This window comes from Somniosus microcephalus, chromosome 7, assembly GCF_052327205.1.
Source record: "Somniosus microcephalus isolate GS21.2 chromosome 7, FLI_Smic_1.0, whole genome shotgun sequence".
NCBI classification, from domain to species: domain Eukaryota; kingdom Metazoa; phylum Chordata; class Chondrichthyes; order Squaliformes; family Somniosidae; genus Somniosus; species Somniosus microcephalus.
Window position 1 is genome coordinate 214470112 of NC_140993.1, and position 18738 is coordinate 214488849.

At 45.0% G+C, this 18738-nt stretch overlaps 1 protein-coding gene across 2 annotated transcripts in view; it reads left to right on the plus strand.

Annotated features, from left to right (window-relative positions):
* Nucleotides 1-2209: 2209 nt before the first annotated feature.
* The window catches only part of lrp12 (low density lipoprotein receptor-related protein 12), a 59215-nt gene continuing 42686 nt past the window's right edge, over nucleotides 2210-18738 (plus strand). The window contains exons 1-3 of one of the 2 annotated variants that reach the window (XM_085993397.1): nucleotides 2210-2597; nucleotides 8584-8646; nucleotides 12601-12736. In XM_085993397.1, the coding sequence (XP_085849523.1) occupies nucleotides 2498-2597; nucleotides 8584-8646; nucleotides 12601-12736 (299 nt within the window). In that variant the 5' untranslated portion in view covers nucleotides 2210-2497. The remainder of the gene's footprint in view (nucleotides 2598-8583; nucleotides 8647-12600; nucleotides 12737-18738) is intronic. The other variant, XM_085993398.1, reaches the window with a different exon arrangement.

Genomic DNA, 18738 nt, shown 5'->3' on the forward strand with positions numbered 1-18738 from the left:
CACTTAATGACGTAAGGCGGGACCGCTGTGAAACGAATGTGTGCACCCCCTTGAATGACTCCAATGTTCTCGACCCTGTGAACCGGTGCGGGTCGGGCTGTCCTACCCATGGCCGGCATCCTAACTACTACTCCCATGATTGTGTGGTTGGGCCGCCCACAATCCACGGGGACTAGGTAGGCTTCGGAGGCTAGCCAGAATTGGCACGGGCTCAATGCATTCTCAAAAGGGTGGAGGGTTGCAAGGTGCTTGTTTCTAATCCAGGAGGGGACCAAACCCTGTTTTAAATCCTCCAGATTACTGCGGCCCTCGCCCAGTAACCACGCCCCGTATAACACGCACACCTCATTCTGTGCAGCCTGGTCAGAAGCATTTCTGTCCTCCCTTATGAGAGCATTTACCGTCTTTGCGTGCTTTTCCAACTCGGCTATGATCTCTTTTAAATGGACCGTCATGGCCTAGTCCTCATGCAACTCCGAGCCCACTACCTTGTTCTCATCCAGTAATATCATCTTTAACTGTGTTTTTAAACCATTTATCTGGGTCTGCAGCTCGATGTCATCCCAAGCTGTTGATGACAGAGGACCCAGTATTAAACGCAGTAAAAACATCATTCCATACACCCCTTCTTTGCCTCCCTGCATTACCCAAAAACTCTCGGTGTGTGGTGTAGAGTTCGGTCTTGTCCACGTGGGCAAAATCGAACTCGTAAAACTTCTTGAACATGTCCTTTAATAGGGCCTGGTATAACTGCTCTGTTTCTTTGGGGCACCACTCCGGTAAATGTACCTCTGTGAGATTTAAAAGCACGGAGGCTACCGCGTAGTGTACTCCCTGGTACAGCATCTGATCGGTGGGGACTAATACCAACTCATTCCCTGGTCCCTTGGTGGCGGTGGGGCAACCTTCCCTGGGTAACCTCGCCGCCTGTGCCGTGGGCGGGGCACAAGCTCAGTGGCGTTGACTGGGATCGGGGTGTAAGGGACCGCGCACACCTTCAGGCTGGTATCCCACTTCATCCCCTCCCCGGTGTCATGCCACTGCCGGTGGAAAACAATGGATATGCCTGCGGGGCAGACCTCCTCTGACCCCCACATACAGATGTAAATCCCTTGATCCGGTTCCCACCACTTGAGCCAACACACGCTTAGTCCTCCATGAGTCCTGGTAATCGTCCGATGGGTGTTGTTTCCCAAACATTCACACTCGACTTCGGGGTTCCTCATGTCCTTGCTCAACTCTCTGAGCCACCACTACCACCTATCCAGTGGAATGTGTCCTTTACACGTCAAACATATTCGCTTTCCAACGGTGACGCTGACCCTCGTGGTAACGACTCGTACCCTGGGGCACAGGAGGGAGGCTTCCCCGTATGTGAATCCGGTTTGGCTGGAGTACTGAGATGAATTGGACCCTAGCCATCCTGGCCACCTTCCCTCGTGGAGGTAAACGGCGGTCTCCTCCGCATCCCGTTTACCGCTCCCATCGATCTCCAGGGGCGCCTTGTCTCCCGAACACCCGTAGACGTGGGAGTCTTGGACGTCGCCCCTCCTCTCCACACTCATCCCGATCAGGGCGAATAGGATCACGATCCATTCCATCCCGAAAATCTTTCTGCAAAAGATGTAAAAGAAACATGCAGCCAGGTCCCCAAGAGATTCTCTGGCTTGGTGAAGCATGGTCGGGTCCCACGACCTCGACCCAAAGATACACTCTTAACAGATTACTTAACTTAAAACTACCCATCACCTTATTTAACTTAAATCAAAAACACCCAAACTTAAGCTAAATAATTACACTTTACTTAAACTTAACTTAAACTAAACTAAACTATATACATCCGCCGCCCGTCCCCGGGCGGCCAGGCTAATCCCTGGTCGGACTGCGGCTCGCCGCTACCCCTGGCGTGACCACACTGTCCTTCACTGTTGGTCCCTCGCAGCCTATGGCTGCTGGCTGAGGGCCTGTGTCCTTGGACCTCTCCCTGACTAGAGGGGCAGCCCTTGGTAACTGGAGGGCTGGTGACGAGGGGGGGAGGGAGGAGTGGGAGGAGAAGAGTTGTGGGATGGGAGGGGAGCGGTTGAGGGGAGGGAGGCGAGGAAGAGGGGGTGAGCGGTTGTCGGAGAGGAGGGGAGGGGTTGAGGGGCGCGGGGCTGCAGTGGCTCCGCCCCCCGCTGTCTGCTGCTCTCTGACCCCGGGCTGGGCTGTCGGCGGGCGTAGTGAGCGTTGAGCGGCTGGGTGAGGGTGCGTGGACCGGGGCCTCGAGCGGAGCAGACTGCACTGTATTACACTGCGGAACGGAGTGCGCTGAGGGGGGCCGGCTCTGGACTCTGGTCGAGCACCGCTTTGCGGGGAGAGGCCAGGCAGGGCCCTCTGAGCCAGAGCGGCCTGTCGTGGCTCTGCTGCCCCGTGTTATGCGTTTTGTGAGGCAAGGAGCCGCTGGCCGCCGCTCGCCTGCCGGCTGGGAGTTGTTGTGAAGCCCGCTCTCTCTCTGGCTATGGCCGTGTCCCGCTCTGCCTCCAGCCGCTGCTGCTGCAGCAGCCGGTCTCCATGGACTGGGACACCGGCCCTCATCCTCATCCTCCTGCCCTTCACCGGTGAGTACTCCACTTCTCAGCCGATTGCACCGCATCCCAGACAGACAGACATCATCACTGTCTTTTTCCACTCTGGTCTCGAAGTGGAGAGGGGACAAATGCTGCATCTTGGTTATTGTTAACAGCTGCTAAGTCTCTTTTGTTTGGCTTTATTCTATTGTTTATTAATGTAATCTGTGTGAGACACACTCATGTACATGTATGTACGTACATGTATGTATGCATGCGAGTACGTATGTATGCACGCGAGCACGTATGTACTTGTGTACACGCATGAGCATGTGTGTACACGCGCAACCTCCTGATGTTTTTCAAGAGGAGGGAAAAAAGGCAGTGATCTAATGTGATAATGTGTGGAAACTACAGTTATAGATGATATATTAGTAGTTGGATATATTTCTTAAGGCTAAAGGGATCAAGGGGTATGGGGAGAAAACAGGGACAGGGTACTGAATTTGGATGATCAGCCATGATCGCATTGAATGGCGGAGCAGGCTCGAGGGGCCGAATGGCCTACTCCTGCTCCTATTTTCTATGTTATGACCTTTTTATTTTAATCCCCTGCTGTGTTTTCCCTCCTCCCTATGTCGTGGTTCCCATGCTCTAGTCGGAGCTGAGTGTTGTTAGTTAACTTGCTTCAAGGCCTCTCTGCCAGTCCTGCTTTATAAGCAGATGCTAGGCAAAATGTAAATAGTCTGAGCTAACTTGCCTGCTTTTTTTTTATTGGGGAGACACAGTCCCTTAAGAGAGAACCTGAGATCATGAACCTATCATATGGGTTGTAGTTGTGAATCTGTTTCACCACGTGGTGTAATATACAGGACTATGTTGCCCCTTACCCCACTCCCCTGTGCTGAACTTTTATGAAACTTAAAGTATTTTCTATTTGAAGTTTGTTCCTGTTGGAGTTGCTTGGTTTTGCCTGTCTGTCCATTGTAGGCCCCTGTTTACTGTAGAAGACTACATACAGTTTAGATCAAACTGTTTCATTATGATATTGCAACATTTATGGTAACATTCCAGGATGATTTGGACAGGTTGGGTGATTGGGCAGAAGCATGGCAGATGCAATATAACGTGGATAAATGTGAGGTTATCCACTTTGGTGGCAAAAACAGGAAGGCAGATTATTATCTGAATGGCAATAGATTGGGCGAAGGGGAAGTGCAACGAGACCTGGGTGTCCTTGTGCACCAGTCGCTGAAGGTAAGCATGCAGGTGCAGCAGGCGGTTAAGAAGGCAAATGGTATGTTGGCCTTCGTAGCGAGAGGGTTTGAGTACAGGAACAAGGGTGTCTTGCTGCAGTTGTACAGGGCCTTGGTGAGACCACATCTTGAGTATTGTGTGCAGTTTTGGTCGCCTTGTCTGAGGAAGGATGTTCTTACCATGGAAGGAGTGCAGCGAAGATTCACCAGGCTGATACCTGGGATGGCAGGAATGACGTATGAGGAGAGATTGGGTCGATTGGGCTTGTACTCGCTGGAGTTTAGAAGAATGAGAGGGGATCTCATTGAAACTTATAAAACTCTGACAGGACTGGACAGACTAGATGCAGGAAGGATGTTCCCGATGGTCGGGGAGTCCAGGACCAGGGGTCACAGTCTAAGGATAAAGGGTATGCCATTTAGGACCGAAACGAGGAGGAATTTCTTCATCCAGAGAGTGGTGAACCTGTGGAATTCTCTACCACAGAAGGCAGTAGAGGCCAATTCATTAAATATATTCAAGAAGGAGTTGGATATATTTCTTAAGGCTAAAGGGATCAAGGGGTATGGGGAGAAAGCAGGAACCGGGTACTGAATTTGGATGATCAGCCATGATCACATTGAATGGCGGAGCAGGCTCGAGGGGCCGAATGGCCTACTCCTGCTCCTATCTTCTATGTTTCTATGTTTGTGCCAGATTATATTAAATTACCAGCCTTCTTATCGTGTCCACGGACAGTCTATACATAGCCCAGCCAGAACTGGACACATTTTTGCGCCTTGTTGTTGAATTTGGCAAGATCTGCAACAGTGCAGGGTTCCTCTAACGTTGGGCATTGCAGGAGATGTTGCATAGTCTGTGCCTCAGTTCCACATTCACAAGTTGTCGGGCTGGCTGAAAATCCCCATTTGCTTAGTGACACCTTTGAGCAACCTACACCGGTCCTAAGTCTGTTAAGGCACTTCCAGGTTGTCCAGTTGCAATTAGCTCCTGGGGGAAGGCTTTCATCAAGTAAAATTTCCATCGCTGGGGGTTGTTCAAGACTGGCGAGCCGGTCTTTCCACAAGGCGATGCGGGCTTCAGATGAGGTTGATTGTAATGGAACAACACGGTGGGGGGCATGGTGGCATAGTGGTTTGCACTGTTGCCTCACAGCGCCAGGGACCCGGGTTCAAATCTGGCCTCGGGCGACTGTCTGTGTGGAGTTTGCACATTCTCCCTGTGTCTGCGTGGGTTTCCTCCGGGTGCTCCGGTTTCCTCCCACAGTCCAAAGATGTGCAGGTTAGGTTGATTTGGCTATGATAAATTGACCCTTAGTGTTAGGGGATTAAATACGTGGGGTTACGGGGATAGGGTGGGATATGTGTCGGTGCAGGCTCGATGGGCCGAAATGGCCTCTATCTGCACTGTAGATTCTGTGATTCTGTGAACACTGTTCATGAAGCTCTTTCTTGACTTTAGGCGGCTGGGTGTAGGTGTATGACAATGCAGAGGGTGTCTCTCATCTGATGTTTGACGGAGTCGCTCTTTCTTGCTGGCTACCGTTCTTATATCAGGGGGAGCGATACCCACCAGGATATATAGGCTGTTGGTGTTTGTTGGTTTTAAACATCCTGTGATAAATCGGCAGCTTGCATTCAGAACGGCATCCATCTTCTTGGCATGAGTAGACCTTTCCCATGCAGGGCAGGCATATTCGGCAGTGGAATAGCAAAGAGCAAGTACACTGGTTCGCAATGTTTTCAGGCTTGTTCCCCATCTTGTGTTAGTGAGCTTATTCAGGATGTTGTTTCGTACGCTCACTTTTGCCTTTGTCTTCTCGATGTGGCTCTTGAAGGTGAGGCATCGGTCAAGGGTGACTCCTAAGTAGATAGGGTGCTCGCAATGCGTCAGTGTTGCTCCACACCAGGTTACTTTCAGCTGGCGTTTGGCGTCACGGTTTCTGAGGTGGAATGCACAAACTTGCGTCTGATGGGTTTGCGCGAAGGTGGTTTTCTTCATAGTAGGATTACCAGCCTGATCCTATACTACATATTCTCTGGAAGTGCAAACTGTCTCGAATTTTGAATCAAACTGTTTACACTATTCTGTTTTCTTGATGTGAAACTGGTAGCTTGAAGCTAGTTTGAACAGTGATCCATGCAACAATAGTGGAGAAAAGTTTATATGGCTCGCAGTATCGTTTCTGGGCAGATTTAGCATGCTGGTACAATTACACTTTATGAATAATCCCACTTGAGCCCATGTATGCTTTAATGTGGCAATATGTTTAAATAATTACCCTAAATGACTCCCTATTTCAACCACCAGTAACGGGCCTGTAACCACCTGCAACTTCACCCTGTTGTATGGCTCAAAGTGTTCTCTCCAAACACAACCTACATTTGGATGAACCGCTGTATTTTTCATAATTCAACTGGAAATAGAAAATTTTTCCATGATTACCACTGTCATTATGTTCTCTAAAGCACAACACTGCTGTCTGGTATGTCATGACTTCTGATATTGTGCATTTGCCACCCCCTCCCCATCATGACCATCACCATTGATTGCCCTGCCCTCACCGACTTAGGCCCCATACACTGGAATTCCCTCCCTGAACCCTCTCCATCTTGAGGTCTCTCTCCAAAGCCCACTTCTGGCCAAGCTTTTGATCTCCCTCCATAATCTCGTCCCCTTTGTCTTGGTGTCCATTTTCTACGCACCTTGGGACCATTTTCTACAAAGCTTTAAGCTACAGCAATTTTCATAAGAGCTGAGTGCAATGTATGGTCTGGTAGAAAATGGCGATCATCACGGGCAAGGATAATTTATTTTAACAACCAAATGGGCTACTTATACATTGTAGCGGTAGTTATTAGCCTGCCATGATGCTGGTTTTTGCAGGTCAAATTATTTGATCATCTTGCTCAATCCTACTTTGCATATATTCAGGCAGTGCTAATTTCCACCTGATTCAATTTAACAGTCGACCATATATTTACTGTAATGAATGTTCCCACAGGTTAAATTAGTCACCTAGGCTTCGAACATTTTATTAACCCAAATCCTGCTTTGTAGCTGTTCTAAATTTTGAACCCCTGCAGACCGATTACATTTTAATCTTGCTGAGCGAGCACTTCACCACAGTAGAATAGAATCCAGATGCAATGACTTTAGGTAAAGTACAGCAAGATGTGTCACTGATGGAAGACGTTAGAATTGCACTCAAATTATCTGCTTTTAGGAGTAGAAGATTGCAGCTTTAAGTAAACTTGCTGAAGTCAAAAGGTTGTATACTGTTGCTAAACAGTGGATGTGGAGTGCATCATATTCATGATTTGAGTTGACTCATCTGTCAGGAATTATGAATCATGGCAGCTTTCCATGCTAGTTCAGTACACATTAGCAAATGTTGTGGGAAGACTGCCCACATCCAGGTTCACATCTGGCTTTTATTGTGTAGTGTGTTTGGGAGGGAAAGGGTTAGTGTATTTGCTGCCTTTAAGCAAGGGAATGGAATTAGGATTATTGCTTTTTTTTTAAAAGGACTTGCTGATGCTTGCACTTGGTGTGTGCCATTCAGGGATATGTGCTGTTTAGCATTCATTCCCTGAGATCCAACAAAAATGCCAACACCTCTATCACTAGTCTTCCTATATTGGTTTTAAATATCTACTCATTTGTTGTGACCATGTAGGTTGCACGTATTACACTGTATATATAAAATATACAGGAGTTCATTCAGAAGTGCACATGAGCCAGATATGAATGAGTTGTCAACAGGTTATGAAATTCCAAACTGTTGCAATTAACTTTGTAGCAACCATATTTACCCTGCCCAGTGACCAAGTGTGATAATAATAACTTCCGGGAAGTTATGTGCACATCACTTCCTGTGAACTGTGAACTCTGTGCATACATCACTTCCTGTGCATACGTCACTTCCTGTGTTTGGACTAGTATAAATACTGAACTGCTCAGTATTGTAAAAGGGCTTCACCTAGAGGCATGGTGAAGACCGCTCTTGTATATAGTTTAATTATAAGTTGCTTAAAGCTTACTTTAAAGTTCCTTGATGTGTGAGCCTTTTTATTACATCACCAAGGTTCTAATAAAATATTACCAGGCAGCTGCAGTGTTATTTAGTTATTTTTTTAACATGTCCCATCCGAAGCAGCATGGTGTTTTGAATCCTAATTTTTCATGGTGTACTGTACCTGTGTTTAGTTCTGCATGAATGTTTCGGGTCTTTTAAAATTATCTTTCGAGGTTTTTCGGAAAGCTCAGCTCCTTCTAAGAAAAATATTGCAGCTCCCTTGAAAAGAGATTTTTGTCTTGAATCATTTGTATCTAGATTTGACAGGTCTGGTTTGAGTTCACAACTCGATGAGGTGATGTTTTCAACAACATACCCTGTCGTGTTTGTTGCGTTACAGGAAATGCCCTGTTTTGTACTTGTTGTAGTATAAGCAATGTTTTGAGTAACTTGTAAATTCAATAAAAGTAACTGTAGCATTGTAGCTGGTAACTTGATTTGCAAGGATCACAGTTACTCTTTCAACATTGCACAGTTATAAAACTTACTGGTCCTCATTTCCTGCTGGCATGTTTTAATTTTAACTTATTTCAGATGATGCATTTCATAATTTTTTTTGGATAGTAATCCATCGGGAAATAAATACATGTCTCCAGTAGTTCCGTTAACAATTATTTTTTTTACAGATGAAGTAAATAAAATCTGCTTATCACAGCCGTTCTCGAGATGCTGAATTTATTATTCCTTTTACTTTTGTTTCAGGCAACATCGTTCTGGGAGAAAAGTATGGTTCGGGAAATGCACAAATTTCAGAGATCTCAACTGGTATATTTCTATTTTTTCTAATTAGTAATTTTTCCGGGGTTGGGGGGGGGGGGAGGGTACAATTGGGTAAAGGATAGATGACTTTCGAGCAATATCAAGGGTTGAAGGATTTTAGCTGCAATATTATTCAGCAGTTTTTCAAGTAGTGTGTGTGCTGGTAACTGCAAAGGCTGCATGACAGAGGTGAAAGAAAGTTAGCAGTTGATGTAGAACCTGATATGATACTATGATAATTTAGAGATTTTATTTTTGGCTATGAAGAGTGAGTACATTCAGTATATATGTTGTATACTGACCACATATCCGCAGCAGAACAAAGACCGCCTCTTTCCATCTCTGTAACATTGCCCATCTCCGCCCTTGCCTCAGCTCATCCGCTGCTGAAACCCTCATCCATGCCTTTGTTACCTCCTAGACTTGTCTATTCCAATGCGCTCCTGACTGGCCTCCCACATTCTACCCTACGTAAACTTGAGGTCATCCAAAACTCAGCTGCCTGTGTCCCAACTCGCACCAAGTCCCGTTCGCCCATCTCCCCTGTGCTACCTGATCTCCATTGGTTCCTGGTTAAGTGGTGCCTCAATTTCAAAATTCTCATCCTTGTTTTCAAATCCCTCCATGGCCTCTCCCTTGTCTATCTCTGTAATCTCCTTCAGCCCCACAACCGCTCGAGATATTTGCGCTCCTCTAATTCTGCCCTCCTGAGCATCCCTGATTATAAACGCTCAACCTTTGGTGGCCGTGCCTTCTGTTGCCTAGGCCCTAAGCTCTGGAATTCCCTCCATAAACCTCTCCACCTCTCTTTCTTCCTTTTAAGACGCTCCTTAAAACCTACCTCTTTGACCAAGCTTTTGGTCACCTGCCCTAATTTCTCCTTATGTGGCTCGGTGTCAAATTTTTTGTCTTATAATGCTCCTGTGAAGCGCCTTGGGACGTTTTACTACGTTAAAGGCGCTATATCAATACAAGTTGTTGTAAGTAACTGCAAATGTAGTACAGTTTATGTTAGTGGTTATAGTAGCGGGTTATTAGATTAGAGTGAGATTGATATTGGTGCAGTGATCAGTTAACACAACATTCTAAATCCCTGGGCATATTCATTGAGAAAGATGCATTAGACTCGTCTATAATTGTATCCTGTGAGTTTCTCTGCTTAAATATTCTGTCCCGCATTGTTGCAATTTATTCCCGGTGCTATCTAAAGCAGTACTGTGTTATAAATAGTGATTTGTTTGATTCACATGATCCTGATGTGTTTGGTATCAGTAAGTCCATTCAAACAAGCTGTACCAAACTGCCTTGATGGCCCTAGTGCACGAGTGGATGATGACTAATTAGGATTTTTACTGTGTCGAGACTTTTTAGTTCCTTGTATTGTTTCCTGCCTCAGAAAAGAATTTATTGTTGCAATACTTTAAAGTAGAATACCAACTACCCAAACCAATGGGTTTTTTCCTCTCTGCAGCAGCAATTGTAAAGCTTATACCTTTTACAGTCGCATTTTTGAAGGGTCTCTTGTTGCCAACACGGTAGCACCAAGTTCCACCCTATTCAGCATGAAGCTAAAGTGAGACCAAGGTGTTGGTAGCAAAACAACATAACTCAAATCTAATTTGGGAATCTGGTTATCCAGCATTACTTATAGGAACTTAAGAGAAGGTTGTATTCCAGTGGCACTCATAATATGGCTCGGAACTGCTTACAGGATATCTTTTCCCCCTCATCTGTGGCCCTCGGAAGACCCGCTGCTCTGTGTGTGCCTGGGCCTCTGTTCAGTTCACAGCCTGCCAGCCAGCTCGAAGCATTGATAAAGCTGAGGTCAAGGAAAGGGAAGAGTGGGAGGACTTTTTTTTTCAATTAAAAAATAAGACATGGAGTTTGTTTCTGGTAGCCACTCAGTACGCCCTTGGTAAAAACGTAATGAGAACCACTGGTATGTGCCTTTCCTGTGCTATTTTAGCTAATCGGTAGCTGTTTCTCTTCCATCTACACGGTGGCCTCTCCAAGCTCATCTCATCCATTAGAATTTTTTCCTGTTCCCTTATCTCCATTCCACTAAACTCCTGGCCACCCAAATTCCCCAACCAGAGTCACAGTGACTGTCACCATGGTGCATTATCTCTCTTGGACTCCTCGGCAACCTTCATTGTGATCAATTTCACCATCCTCCTCCAACTCCTCTCCTCCGTTGTCCAGCTTGGGAGGACAGTCGTCACTTGGTTATACTTTTGCCTATCCAGTCATAGCCAGCGCATCTCTAGCAATGGATTCTGTTCCCATCCCTGCACTGTCACCTTAGTAGCCCCCAAGGATCCATCCTTTGCCCCTTCCCTTCCTCATCTGCATGCAGCAACCTAAAGAAAAAGAAAGACTTGCATTTCTATAGCGCCTTTCACGACCACCGAATGTCTCAAAGCACTTTACAGCCAATGAAGTACTTTTGGAGTGTAGTCACTGTTGTAATGTGGCAGCTAATTTGCGCACAGCAAGCTCCCACAAACAACAATGAGATAATGACCAGATAAGCTGTTTTTGTTTCGTGGATTGAGGGATAACTATTGGCCAGGACACCGGGGAGAACTCCGCTGCTCTTATTTGAAATAGTGCCATGGGATCTTTTACGTCCACTTGAGAGAGCAGATGGGGCCTTAGTTTAACGTCTCATCCGAAAGACGGCACCTCCGACAGTGCAGCGCTCTCTCAGCACTGCACTGGAGTGTCAGCCTAGCTTTATGTGCTCAAGTCTCTGGAGCGGGAGCTGAACCCACAACCTTCTGACTCAGAGGCGAGTGTGCTATCAACTGAGCCATAGCTGACACTTTGCTATTATCCACAGACACGGAGTCAGCTTCTACACGAGCTCTGTCTATTCACCACCCCTTCGATCCCTCCACTGTCTCTGTGTTATCAGACTGCTTGACTGACATTCACTCTTGGATGAACTGTAATTTCTTCCAGCTAAACATTGGGAAGACCGAGTCTGCGATCTCCAGCCCCCGGCACAAACTTCATACCCTCTACACCAATAGCATTCCCCTGCCTGACCACTGTCTCGGGCTGAACCAGACTCTTTGCAACCTTGGCATATAGTTCAACCCTGAGCTGAGTTTCCAATCCCACATGTTCACCATCACAAAGACCCCCCACTTCCGCCCCTACATCCACACATTTGTAACTGAAATCCTCATCCATGCCTTTGTCACCTGCAGGCTTGATTTACACCAATGCCCTCATCATCCGCTTCCAATCCTCCAGCTCCATAAACTTCAGCTCATCCAAAACTCTGCTGCCAGTATCTTATGCTGCACCAAGTCCCGCTCACCCACCATGCTTGTCCCCACTAATCTATGTTTCCTAGTCCGCAATGCCTCAAATTTTAAATTTGTCATGCTCGTGTTTAAAACTGTCCATGGCCTCAGCCTGTCTCTACCTCTCCAACCTCATCTAGCCTTTCATCACACCACCTCTCCCTCACTCTCTTCCTATGACTTTGGCCTGTTGTGCAGCGCCTCTCCCTTGCCCCACAGCTGGTGACCGTGCCTTCAGCAGCCCAGGTCCTGCACTCTGGAATGCTCCTCTCCTCTCTTTCTCCTCTCTTTTCACTCTTTCTCCTCTCTCTTCTCACTCTCTCCTCTCTTTTCTCTTCTCACTCTCTCCTCTCTTCTCTTCTCACTCTCCGCTTTTCTCACCTTTTTTTCTCTTTCACCCTCCTTTAACCTTTAAACCACCTCGTTGGTCACCTCTTAATCTCTCCCTCCTGCTTCTTTGGCTCAATGTCTATTTTTTTGATTATATCTCTGAAGTACCTTCGGAAGCTTTTCCACTTTTAAAGGTGTTAAATACTTGCAAGTTGTTATAATTATGGTTATTTTATTTCCTATTACTGCAATTACAATTTTATTCAGACAATGTTGCACGTGTTAGCTGCATTAACTATCCAACTTCTTCTCTTAGCTTGTGGAGATGCACCAGAACAGCTCAGGGCACCAAGTGGGATAATTACAAGTCCAGGTTGGCCCTTTAACTATCAAACTAGAGTTAACTGTAGCTGGTACATCCAGGCCAATCAGGAGGAAGTCATCACCATCAGGTAAGCTTGAACAACTCTGGGCACTCAACCAGCACAAATTCAGGACCTGGTATTTTGCAGAAATTTTTGGATGTTTAGCCTGTAGAAAGAAAAGGGGATGGTGATGAATGTCCCTGATAGGTGTGTACTATATGGCATGTTACTAATCTGGCCAGGAACGTCTTGGGTTCAAATCCTGGCCTGTGTTGATAAATCTCAAATGTGATTGTAGCAAAGGCGTTACAATTGGCTTCCGTGTCCCAAGGCTAGGGAGGGGAAACAGTTTGCTAGCGTTTCTGTTAGCAGTGCCGTAACTGCTCCTGGAAGTGAATGTTTGTGGGCATTGGATGCGGATAGGTTAAGGGTTGGTTTTAAACTCTGCCCTCAGTGACCAAAATTCAGTGTCCATGCTCAAAATGAAGAGGTACTTGAGGGAGATACTGCAGGGCTATTGTGGCCAGTTCTGAGAAGTATGAGAGGGCAGCAAAGAGGTGATAGCATCCATGGCTAGGTAATGATACTAATAAACTTGAAAGCTAAACTGCACAAAATGCTCCAAACGTGGTCTCGCCCATGCTTGTACAATTTTAAAATCACCTCTTTTGATTTATATCTTACACTTTCCACTTTGCAGCCTAACATTTACTTTGTTTTATTTGCTACCTGGATCACTGGACTGATGGTGTGAGTAATCTGTCCATCGATATTCAGAGATATTTCTCCTCCTTTGCCTTCAGTATGTGTCCAATGAGTCAATATTGCATGTTCGATCCTTGGGTAGACCACACTTGACAAGCTCTGACGCATCACTACTGGCTACCTCCCATGTGATTTGGCCAGATGCAGTTGCCATTACTGTCGAGCTTCATCCTGTCCTTACTCAACATCCAGATGTGCACTTCCATCAAGAGCCACTAGATATACTAAATCTTTGTAAACCATTGGTTAGGCCCCAGATGGAGCATTGTGTCTAATTCTGGGCACCACACTTTAGGAAGGATGTCAAGGACTTGGGGAGGGTGCAGAGGTGATTTGCTTGAATGGTGTTAGGGGTGAGGGACTTTAGTGGAGAGACTAGAGAAGCTGGGATTGTTCTCTTTACAGCAGAGAATATGAAGAGGAGATTTAATAGAGACGTTCAAAGTCTGAAGGGTTAAGATGAGAGTAAGTAAGGAGAAACTGTTTCCACTGGCAGAAGGGTTGGTAACCAGAGGACACAGATGTAACGTAATTGGCAAAAGAACCAGTGGGGAGATTAGGAGAATTATTTTTTCACAGTGAGTTTTAATGATTTAATGAAAGGGAGGTGGAAGCAGATTCAATAACCACTTTCAAAAGGGAATTGGAGAAAGTTGGAGGGCTATATGGAAATAGCTGGGGAGTGGCACTAATTGGACAGCTCTTTCAAAGAGCCGGCACAGGCGCGATGGGCTGAATGGCCTCCTTCTGTGCTGTATGATTCTATTGCGATCAGTAGTGGGAGGCTAGCTGATTTTTTTTTTTCTTCCCTATTCTCTAACCTGGGGACGCTGAGGCCAGTTGTCAACACTCGTACTGCTCTGTTGAGGTCAGGTAACTCACACAGACCAGCAATTGAATGTGGGACCTTTCCAGCCTGTACAGCTCAGCGTCTCACTGGATAAACATGCTGAGACATCAGGACTGTTTCATATGTGGTAATATGAGTAATAGGAAGCAGCATACAAATAAGGTCTAATTGCATATTTGTTCATTCATTATTACTGTATGATTGTACCTTTTTAATTTAGCAATGGAAATATGATAACAGTGCTGTAATTTGATTTGCGCTGTTATGCAGACAAGCCTAAAAAAAGTGCATGTTTGTTGTGGGGGTGAGAATTCTGGTTCACTGGTAAATGGCCTATGAATCTGTAAGTGCAAATTCTGCTCCAGTAAAGATGCTATCCAGATACAACATGCAGAAACTGTTACATTATCAAATGCTGCATGTGCTTAAGCTCATGTTGTGTGGGATAAGACTGCTTTTGAATTTCACAGCATGCACACGTCTCCTGTAGAAGTTAGACAGATTTATCCAAGTCGAAAGACTTGCAAAGAATGTTCTTTCCGTGTTCAGATGGCAATTCAAGTGAGTAAAATTATAGACAGTAAAAATCCGTCCTCCTTTTCTTGTAAGGTTGGATAACAGCTTCAAGCTTCCATACTGCCAGCTGCAATTTTTAGATGGAGTTGGCGGGGGAAGTGGGGGTGCGGGGTGAGAGGGGAAGGAAAATCCTGTTCCTTCAGCTTTTGATTTCTCTCTCTGGTTCTTACTACAGCTTACACTGCCAGAAATTAAATAAACTGTTGAAGAGCAGTCCCAAATCTAGGATGTGGAGCTGTATGTTTTTGCTCTGCATCTGTTGAAGATCTGTTTGCTCTGCAGTGTTTGCACTACATTTCACAATTTGATCTGGTTGTGAATTTGCAGCAAATGTGAATTAAATGGCTGTAATGTTAAAGCAATCTGAGCTGGATTGAACTGTGCTGGAGCTAAATTAAACCATGCAGTGTATGATTAGGAAATGTATATATTTTTCTTTACAGCCTGAGTTCTGAATCCCAGATGAAATTCTCAACAAAAAAAACAACTTCCTCAGAGGAAGAAGGACTTTGGGGAGGAAAATTGAAGGGTGCATCAGCCTGTACCCTTTCTATGTACCACCTAGAAGCATGCATAGACTTTAGATTAGTGGTCCTGAAACTGGGACACAAAAATACTAGAGGAGAAAATAGAAGAACATCTAGAAACCAAAAATATAATAATAAATAGTCAGCATGGATTTCAAAAGGAAAAGTCTTGGTTGACCAACCTCATAGAATTCTTTGAAGAGGTAACAGAGAAAGTAGACAAGGGTAATACAGTAGATGTAATTTATCTAGATTTTCAAAAGGCCTTCAATAAGGTACCACATAATAGACTAATGAATAAGGTCAGAGAATGCAGAGTCAGGAGACAAGTAGCAGAATGGATAGCTAGCTGGCTTGAAGACAGAAAGCAGAGAGTCGGAGTAAAGGATAGCTATTCACAGTGGCAGAAGGTGGGAAGTGGTGTTCCACAAAGATCAGTGCTGGGACCACTGTTGTTCACAATTTATATTAACGATTTAGACTTTGGAATCAAAAACACAATTTCTAAATTTGCAGATGACACAAAATTTGGGGGGAGGGGGGCAGTCAATACTGAGGAGGACTGCAACAAATGGGATGTTGGGATACGAAGCTTGGTCAATTTACAAAACTGCCTGTACAGTACAGCCGCTTAACCCTTTATTGTCGGTTTACTTTAAGTTAAGTGCGTCCTTGCTGCAGGACTGGCTACAGGAGTCCATCCCCAAGTGACTGATGTACTGACTCCTCAGGGAATCGGTCACTTTTAGACCAACTTCTCCTGTTCTTGCTGAACCAAGACCTCGCGCATTCATTTTTGCTGTCTTCTTCCCCTGCCTTTTCTCCGCCATCACCAGACATAGCAAATAGATCACAATGATCAATTGGATTATGACCAATACATGAGGCACTATTCTTATCCAAGGATTTATCTCAACTGTAGTTCCCGAATTCCATAATTGTTTCCACCGTGGGATAATTTTTATATTTTGTATGTCTTTCCCCACTTCACTTTGTCTTTGTTTTAATTCCCACAATACATGCTGGGTTACATCAAGATCATTCAGTAATTTATTTATATTAGCCTGAACTTCGGGTTCAAGTAAATCTATATCATAGCCAAACTTACTAACAAATTCTTCCATGTTCAAATTAGAGAGTGGGTCTGATACATCGATACCCGTTTCCTAGGTGTAAGGGTTGTAGGATCCTATGTCCTATCAATACCACATGAGCAGGCTCAATACAAAAGGTTGGTTGTGTAACAAATTATTTCCATAAATAAAAGATTTTACAGTAGCGGTTACATAATACATTCCATTCCCTCTATAAGCAGAGTTAACAACTCCATGTCTTCCTGATGTAGATTCCATGGTACAATTTGCCCTCTTCCCAGAGAATCCACATGCTGATCCTTTGTGGTCATGTAGTCTATAGGGACAAATTACTGTCTCTCTCACTTGCTGACATCCCACCAGGTCTGTGGGAATCCACCTATCCGCTCCACTCGCGGAGATGCTATAGGCTACATAAGGAGCATTGTCTCGGTGCTCCGTTACTATTTGCGTCCCATACAATACATGTCCAATGTTTTCTACTCTAAACGGACATCCCTGATGGTTTGGAGTTATGAGAGGGAATTTCAACACTATTCCGACTACTGTATCATGAGCAGGACTATCACATTTGTGATAAACTACTTGAGCCTTAATCAATCTTCTTAATTTACATATACTCACATTAGGTGAAATTTCATAATCTGTCAATTGTGTTAAGTGTTCATTGCTAATCCAATCAGGTACGTATCCCTCCTCTAATTTCTCTAAATTATGGCGGGTTTGTTCTCCTAACCAACTCCCATACATCATGCACACGTCATTCTGAGCTGCCTCTGTGCTGGCATTTCAATCTTCCTTGATGAGCTGATCCACCTTTCTAGCAGTATCTAAAATAGGATTAGTGAGTTTTGTTAAATGGAGAGTCATTATCAGGTCCTCGTATAATTGCTGTTGCATTAAATCATTGCTGTAAGATACTTTTGATTTGCTGCTTAGCTTCCTTACTTCACTATTCACTGTTACTAAATCTAATCCTATTATAAGCCATTCCTGCCTTATTGACTCTCGTCACTATATCATTAATCAAACTCCTTCTCTTCCTCTTTCCTTGTGGGCTTTGGGCCGTGACCATGGCAGTAGGTGGAGTAGACCACTTCTCCACTTCTTCCTAATGATTTTTCAAATCTTTGGATTCCCATGAATCTCCAGTGTCCCCCCAAAAATCTTTAACTACTTGTTGCCACATTTTATCTAAGCTTTTGGGTGTCTCTTTTTCACCAGCTTGGCCATCTTGCCTCGGTCAAATTCCAAATAACTGGAATTATCTGGTAAAGTATGTTTTGATATAAAATCTGATAGGTTGGGACCAATACCAGGCCATTTTTGGTTCCTGGTACAGGTAGACTACCCTTTATCCGGACTTCCGAAAACCGAAACCCTCTAAAAACCGAAGGTTTTTTCGGTCAGCGTAAGTCGTGCGCACGACATGACCAGAGTGGCGCACGACTTACAGGCCTAGCCGGATAAGGGATAGTGTAGCATTTTTCCGCACTTCTGAAAACCGAAATCTTTATCCGCATATCCGAAACCAGAAAACCTCTGAAAGCCGAAAGTGGAGCAAAGCATGACTTCTGAAAACCGAAATGCACACGACCACGACCCCCGCCGACCTCCACCCCCGACCCCCCGGCCGAACCCGACCCCCACCGACCCCCCCGCCGTACCCCACCCCCGCCAAACCCCACCCAATTTCAGATAAGAGATAGTGTACCATCCTTTATCCACACATCCGAAACCAGAAAACCTCTGAAAGCCGAAAGTGGCGCATAGCATGACCCGACGCTGCCGATGCTTGACCCACGCAGGTGTTATGCTGCTCTGTGTGATATTTGCTGCTCTCTTAGATATTTGCTGCTACAGGTATTTGCTGCTCTCTTAGATATTTGCTGCTCTCTTAGATATTTGCTGCTCTCTTAGATATTTGCAGCTCTCTTAGATATTTGCTGGCTTTTAACAATTTGTGAAAATGCTAAAAAGAGCTGCAGATACCCCAATGGGTAACAGTGAGAAGCAGAGAAGGAAGCGTCGCTCATTATCGATATCGCAGAAAGTGGAGTTATTGCAGAAGCTTGATCGTGGTGTGTCTGTGCGACATCTTACTGAAGAATATGGTGTGGGAAGTACCACCGTATATGACTTAAAGAAACAGAAAGACAAGTTGTTGAAATTTTACACTGACAGTGATGACCATAAACTAATGAAAATTAGGAAAACATTGCATAGGGCAAAAAATGAAGATCTTGACAGTGTGCTGATTGAGTGGATTTGACAACG